Source organism: Piliocolobus tephrosceles, chromosome 1 (assembly GCF_002776525.5).
Source record: "Piliocolobus tephrosceles isolate RC106 chromosome 1, ASM277652v3, whole genome shotgun sequence".
NCBI lineage: Eukaryota > Metazoa > Chordata > Mammalia > Primates > Cercopithecidae > Piliocolobus > Piliocolobus tephrosceles.
Genome location: NC_045434.1, coordinates 16,680,232 through 16,688,191, shown reverse-complemented (window position 1 = coordinate 16,688,191; position 7,960 = coordinate 16,680,232). Strand labels below are relative to the sequence as shown.

The 7,960-nt window shown below is 45.2% G+C and overlaps 1 protein-coding gene across 2 annotated transcripts in view; it reads left to right on the top strand.

Annotated features, from left to right (window-relative positions):
- The window catches only part of DISC1 (DISC1 scaffold protein), a 406,407-nt gene that overhangs the window by 175,779 nt on the left and 222,668 nt on the right, over positions 1 to 7,960 (top strand). For both annotated transcript variants that reach the window (XM_023191797.3, XM_023191798.2), the window contains exon 8: positions 58 to 160. In XM_023191797.3, the coding sequence (XP_023047565.2) occupies positions 58 to 160 (103 nt within the window). The remainder of the gene's footprint in view (positions 1 to 57; positions 161 to 7,960) is intronic.

Sequence of the window (7,960 nt, the reverse complement as noted above, 5' to 3'; positions counted from 1 at the left end):
TGCCTTCTGATTTTTAGCTGAATAAATGATGATCCCTGGCCATTTCTCTCCCCCTAGGTGTGTATGAGTGAGAAATTCTGCAGCACCCTGAGGAAGAAGGTTAACGATATTGAAATGCAACTACCAGCCTTGCTTGAAGCCAAAATGCATGCCGTATCAGGTAACTGGCAGTGTAGGAGATGTTGAAGCCGTCCAACTAAAATAATGACAGCCACCAGCGCACCGTGTTTTGCCCTCGATGAACATTCCACGGTTATTATGTCATTCTCAGACATCTGAAAGCTTTTCTGGGGAGTTTCACTAATGTGAAATAATGTATTCAATAATATAGCACAAGTTGTTTATCTGAGTACCGTATTTGGGACTTCCAGTTCCTGTTTCTTGAAGAGTTGAGAAACTGAATGTACTCTGTGTGCCATATGATTCTAGTAGATGTGTAGGTAGCATTGTGTATCTGTAAATACTGAATGAGGATTATTGGGTGTGCTCAGACCCTTCCTGTGGGGGAAGGATGGTAGCATGAGACAAATGGATGTCCTCCGTTTAAAAATCTAGTCACAGAAGCTTGGCGAATCCCCAAAGGATTATGCTCCCTCTTAGTCTGGCAGTTATTAAGGAATTGATTTTTCCATTAATTAGTAGCTTGAAAACAAGAGTCTCTGAAAACAGTATCTTATCCTATCATTTGATTAGTGCTTTCAAACACTCCTCTGTATTTGTTATTTTATTTTCACAATTGCTGTATTAGGTAGATGGGAGAGAGACCATGATCCAAATGGACTGATGGGGAGGTTGAGGCCGCGGGATGTGTCCTTTGGTTAAGGTCACTCAATTAGCTCAGCAGTGGCTGATCTGGGGCTAAAGTCCAGACCCTCTCTTGGTGTATTATATACGGATTTTTAACCCAGTTACATAATGACAGCTTCAAAAAGTTCTCTGAGTTTTGTAGGTTGAATGGACCCACAGCTCATCAGCTTCAAAAGAATCATAAAAATTTAACGAAAAGGTATAATAATTACATGTGTGGGTTTTAAATGGTATTTTAAGGAGGAATACAATAATTGGCAGCTTCTGCTCCTCAGATCATTAAACAACTAATGTTGGCAGCTAATGAGCAATTTGGTCCCTGGTGCAGTCACGCGTATTATTTACAACCAGTAGAACATGGCAGTGCGAATGTGGGGCTTGGCTCTTAACAGCTTCACATGCCATTTACTTGAAATTATGAGCCCATTTGCTAAGAGAAAAAAAAAGAAGATTGAACACAGTCTTGCTTCTGAGTTAGGGTTTTTGCCTTTCTTAATCAATATATCTTTCCCAGGAATACAGGTGGATGAGTCTGTATTAAGCCCGAGGGAAGAAATGTATAATTCAGGCAGCAGAGATAGCCTCACTCCAATGTGAACAATCTCTCTTCAGACTCCAGGGAAAATGCCTAAGATGGCATAGTGCATATGGGGCAGGTTTCCTGTTTTAGCTCTTTGGTCAGCTGAGAAAATTGGTAAGGCCTGATCTGCTGAACGATGACCTGAATTAACCCTCCTGGTAACTGACCTTTTGACCTCACTATTTTCTGATTGCTCTGTATGCTCTTTGGTGGACGGGCCTTTCAGTCAATGGGTGATACTGGTGATAAGGTGGTCGACATTTTTTTGCAACTCCTGCATATAATGCTATTTCTGTTTCCTCCTATTTCAATATCTTCAGAATGGGCAAACCTTCACTCCATTAGGTAAGACTCTTAAAACCCCTATTGAATGGAGGGGATCTTAAGGGATGTCGTTAAGATTCTTAGGGGATCTTTTGTCTGTCTTCAGGTTTCTATGATTCGCTCTCTTAGATTTATAGACCAATTGATATGGTTTGGCTCTGTGTTCCCACCCAAATCTCATCTCAAATTATAATCCCCACATTCAAGGGAGGGACCTGGTGGGAGGTGTTTGGATCATGAGGGTGGTTTCCCCCATGCTGTTCTCATGATAGTGAGTGAGATCTGATGGCTTAACAAGTGTTTGGTAGTTCTTCCTGCATTCATTCTTCTTGCCACCTCGTGAAGAAGGTGCCTTGCTTTCCCCTTGCCTTCTGCCATGATTGTAAGTTTCCTGAGGCCTCCCTAGCCATGCAGAACTGTGAGTCAACTAAACCTATTTTCTTTATAAATTACCCAATCTCAGGTGGTATCTTTATAGTAGTGTGAGAAAGGACTAATACATCCATCCTGATTTTGATCTATGGCCTGAGGCCCTTTCTTAATTTGAGAATTATTTGCCATTTGCAGAGAACAGGAATAAGAAATTAGTTTCATTTTCAAACCTGGTCAGATCTAGCTCCTTTACATGTAACAGCTTATTCTTTAATTCATCTCTCTTCTCTTGCATTTCATCACAGGCAGTGACAGGAGATCAGTGGGCACTTCTGTATTCTGCCTGGAAATCTCCTTGGATATATAATTACAATTATTAAGGACTCTTTTTTATATTGCTTCAGTTGGTAACTCAATGACTTTTTTGCCACTACAAGGATTTTTTTTTTTTCTAGCTTCTGATACATTTTTCTTACTTTTTTTCATCCTTCACTGAGGCCCATGAGGCTTCAAAACCAATGCCTTGATTTTAGGATTTTGTTACAACAGCATTCCATATCCAGATACCAAAATCTGTTTTAATTATCTACTGCTGCATAATAAACCATCTCAAGACATTGTGACTTAAAATATTACCAGTTATTTATTTTGCCCATGGAAATACAATTTGGGCAGGGCTTGGCAGGGACAGCTGGGGTGGCTCAACTGGGGTGGCTCCCATATTTGGTGGGAGAATCCACACCAAATATGGTGCATACATATGGTCTGACTGTTGAGTGCTCTCTCTGTGGGCCTCTCTATAGGCAGCTTGGCTTCCTTACAACATGGCTGCTGGGTTCCAAGAGCGAGTGTCCCAAGAGAAAGGAAATGGAAATTTCTTATTCTTAAGGTCTGAATTCAGAAACTGGCATGCATCTCTATTAATGTGTAGTAAGTGGCTCCCCAGGCTTCATAGCCTGAAACAACAAACCTTTATCTCTCACAGTCTCTGAGAGACAGGAGTCCAGAGTGAATTAGCTAGGTGGCTCAGACTCAGGGTCTCGTAAGGTTGCTATTAAGACACACTTTGGAGCTGCAGTCATCTAAAGGCTTGGCTGGGGCTGAAAGATCTGCTTCCAAGCTCATGCATGTGTTGTTAACAGACGGCTTCAGTTCCTTGCCACAAGAGCTGTGCCATAGGACCTCTTGCAACATAGCAGCTGATTTCCTTAGAGCCAGTGATCTGAGGGAGAGAGAGCAAATAAGACAGAAACCACAGTGCCTTGTTAGGATTTAGCCTTCAAAGTCACACAGCATCACTTCTGCTTAGTGAATAGAAGCAAGTCACTAAGTTCAGCCCACAGGGAAGGGGAAGGAAACAGGTTTTGCCCCAAAGGAGGAGTATTAAAGAATTTGGTGGGCATATTTTTATAACCACTGCAGTGTTACTTCCATTGTGTTTTATTGGTCCAGCACTCCTGGTGCGCTGATTCAAGGGAAGGGCCATTATGACAAGTCTCAGTGAGAGGTGTGTCAAAGAGTTTCAGTGCCGTGCTCTAAAAAGTGACACAGTGCTTACTGAGACAGAAGGATTTTGAGAACTGAAGAGCTGGACAGAAAGCTTTTCAGTCAGAGGAAATGGCCTGTTCCATTCATTTACTGAAAAGAAAAATATAATTGAGCATCTACGAAGTGCCAGATCTGGTTCTAGGCACTGAGGATGCAGCAGAGAACAGGACAAGATCCCCCTTCCTTTTTTTTTTTTTTTTGAGACGTCTTGCTTTGTTACCCAGGCTGGAGTGCAGAGGTGAGATCATAGTTCACTGCAGCCTTGAATTCCTGGACTCAAGCCATCCTTCCGCCTTAGCCTCTGGAGTCACTGGGATTATAGGCATCCTGGCTCAATGTCTCTTCTTTTTTGGTAGCTGTGTTGTCCCATTGGCCACAGTGGAGTAGAGCTAGATATGCCTGGGCTGAGTATGGAGGAAAAGCACAACTATTTCTTCAGAAGGAAGAGCAGTCTAGATTGGCCCAGGTATAGGATTAGTATTGTGGTAGCTCTTCAAAGTTGGTTAGGACCAGGATACACAGAGCTCTGAATTGTAGGCTAAGGATAAGAGCATTTTAGGGAGCCATTACAATGTTTTAGAGGAGTACTGAATGACTAAAACCAGACTTCAGGAAGCGTGATCCAGCCATGTTGTACACAGAGGGGTGGATGTGGTAAGACCTCGGAAGTCATAGAATTAACTAAGATGTTAGAAATGAAAAAAGGAAGAAAAGTAGGCTAGTATAGGAAATCTACTACAGATAGGTAATTATTGATTTTTAGAAGAACCATGATGATATTGATGTATCCAGTTGAGTGTGGTGTAATACACATTAACAAAAGTAATTTAGAAAGCCCATTGTTTCTCTCCCTTTTCACTGACCTGTACACACCTTAAATGTGTTTTAGTCACCTCTTTTCTTTCCATTCTCTATTTCTGCTTCAATTTTCCTGTTCAGCAGAGAATAGTTTGGTTTAAAGCCGATAGCAAAAGTGGATTCTGTTGTTACTGTCCTTCCTAGATATCAGTCAGTTCTCACACTGCTGTAAAGAAATACCTGAGACTGGGTCATTTATAAAGAAAGGAGGTTTAATTGGCTCATGATTCTGCAGATTGTACAGGAAGCATGGCAGCATCTGCTTGGCTTCTGGAGAGGCCTCGGGAAACTTGCAATCATGGCAGAAGGTGAAGGGGAAACCAGCACTTCACATAGCCAGAGCAGGAGGAGGGGGTGGGGGAGGGGTCACACACTTCTAAATAGCCAGACCTTGCGATAACTCACTATCGCAACCACATCACCAAGAGGGATGGGGCTAAATCATTAATGAGAAACCGCCCCTATGATCCAATCACCTTCCATCGGGTCCCACCTCCAGCACTGAGGATTACATTTCAACGTGAGACTTGGATGGGACACAGATCCAAACCATATCACTAGAGAAGGAAAGTACAGCCCTGAGCTCTATGCATACTGACTTAGAGTGAGAAACTCACCCGGGCAGACAGATTTCTCGGTTTTTGAGTGCAGGGGCCATACAGTTAGTAGAGAGAAACTTGGGCTTTGGAATCTGAGACGCGTGTGTCCATGTGCAGCTTTACCATGACTTGGCTGAATGGTCTTGAGCAAGTTATTTAACCCTTTCAGGTCTTGTTTCTTCATCTGTAAAATGGAGCTAATAGTAATATTGCCTGTCACATTAGGTTGTTGTAAGAATTAAGTGAGGTAGTGAATTAGAATCATGTGGCACATCAGCATATGAATACATGAGATAATAAATATACAAATGTGACATCTCTTTCCAAGAGTGAATACATGCTTAGCTAGTGATTGTTAGCCATGCATCTGAGTTGAGGGAGACCCAGCCAGCAGGTGACTCTCTGACCAGGTGACACTCAGTGCTGCGGGTTCCCGGCCAGCGTACCTCTTATTATAAGGCAGCTTTGGCCTCAGTGCTTGTGCACTCTCCTGCCTGGCCAACTAGGCTGGGCCCCTTGTCAATGGGGAGGATTCATTTTTTTGTTTGGTTTTCAGCTCTGAGTTCAAGAGCCTGGGAGACCTGCTGGCTTCTCTCCCGGAGCTGGGCCACATATTTTTAACCTGGGCCCTGGAGGTCTGATCAATGTCCTGGCTGGATCCAGTGCAGTAAGAGAAGCCAAGGAGAAGAGAGTCTTCCGAGGCCTGGAGCAGGTCTGACCTAACTGCCCACTGTAGGAGGTTTGCCCTGGGACAAACTGAGGTCCTGCAGGGTTCAAGGGTGAAAGGCCTCTTCTCCCAAGAGGAAGCCCCAGACCCACCTTGCTCAGCTGACTGCCTGGAAAGGAAGTGAGAGTGAAGATCTCAAAAAAGAGCAGCTCCTTAACCTCTGTGCTGCTCTCACTGAACGCTCCCGCCCTCTGCCCAGGACTTCATGGCTTTGGCCCTGGGGCAGAGCGAAGGGAAAGCATTGGTGCCCTCTAGGACCCAGAGTGTGGCACTACAGCAAGTGTGTGGTGGGTGGGGCTGACTTGTGCTCTGTGGCTACTACCCATCCCCATCAGAAACCTGGGCCTGTTTCCTTCTCTAGAATGGGCTGGGACTTTCCAAACCACCGACCTGGAGCGATGAGAGTTGGTGTCTTGAGTCCGCATCCACCATCCGCATGCCATGCCTGCCTTCCCACTGCTGGGGGCCCTCAACCCTCCTCCAGTTCCCATGTCTAAGACTTAGCAACAAGCATCCTTCCTGTGTGTTGGACTGTGGGTCTGCACCGTTCTGAGACACACTCCTATGTTGGGCCCTACCTCTATCGGTGCTCATTGACCTGGCGAGTATCGCAGTCCTCATCTGGAAGGGGGCCAGCCAAGCCCCGGCCACTCCCTTGCCCTGGGACGAAGGCTCAGCCCCTGAGGCCCGGCGAGTAGTCAAGGCTGGCTCTCTGGCTCTCTGATGCCTGGCTGCTCTGATGTTGGCATCCTGCACGCACTTCCCGCTCCAGGCTTGTCCTGCTTGAATTACCCCTTATTATTGATCTGGTCCATCTGTTGAGTCACCCTGAAATTTTTTTCTTCCACTTTGTTTAATGCCTGGCACTGAAAAGACAGCCAGTAGAAGTATTTGTTTTTCAAAAAATGAACCCTCATTGGTTGGTTGCTGATCCCTAGAATCTGTTGTTTTCATACCTCCTTCACTTGTCAGGCTTTTCATCGCCTGCCCTGACTCCAGTGGGTATGTCTGGTTTTAAGCGCCAGTCCTCCTGCTCATCGGATCCATCCTCTGCCAGGTGATTGGAGCTGGCTGATGTTCCAGCTTCTGGATGCTGGAAGCCAGCAGCAGCAGCTGCCTGGGTGACAGCCCCACTGTGTGTTGGCAGGCTTCTCACTCACCTTTTTTAATCAACTGGACCTGGAAATCTTGAAGTTAAACAAACACAGCCCTGCTTTTTTGGCGCAAGATGAAGGCCAGTCTTAAGTAGTCTGTAAAAGCTGTGAAAAAACTTTTAAAAGAGAATTATATCCAGGGCACCCAAGCTGCTTCCAGATGCCAGAGGCAGCCCTGCATTTTATAATATGCTTACTGGAATCCCTTTAAAATGGTAGATGTTGGCCGTCTTTTTCTTTTTTCTCTGCATTCCCGACAGAAGGACTTCCAGTGTATGGCCCCGGTATTATACCCTGTGTGTTTTAGAGAAGCTCTAAATTTGTGTAGCTGTCAAACTTGTGTTTTTTACTCAGACTGCATGTTAGGATCATCTGGGGAAATTTAAAAATACTGGTACACAGGCAGCACCAAATTCCTTCCGTCAGAATCTCTAGGCATTGTTCCTGAATATGGGAACCTTCATAAACAGTTTCTAGGTGGTTTTAATGTTCTGTGAGGGCCAGAACCGCTGTACCAGTGAGAGGAGAGCTGGCCTGCCCTGCTCACTTCTGGCAGATGGACTTTTGAGTCACATCTTTGCACACCCATGTGAAGCTCCAGGCCCAATGTGCACCAATGTGCAGGGTAAGTACCTGCAACTGCAGCCTGGCCTTGGCCTGGAAGCACGTCTTGTAGGATCGCTGATCTTACTCTCCCCTGGCCTTCTCCTTGTCCTAGAACATGTGCCTGAGGCTGAGAGGCTTCCTTGTTTAATTCGTCTAGCTGTCTGTTCTGAGAGCCCCTAGCTAAACTGAGGTTCCAGTCCCAGAGCAGCTAGCAACCTGCCCTAAGGAGAAATGAAGGGGAGATGGACAAGGTATTTACTGCGTGCCTTTCATAGGATGCTTCTTTTATCTGGAAGGTGCAATGCCTAGTTGTCTGACCTGTGACCAGGGGCTCCTTGCCTGGGAAACTTGTTTATATGTCTTTGTGGCTCTTGCCTTTCCTGTG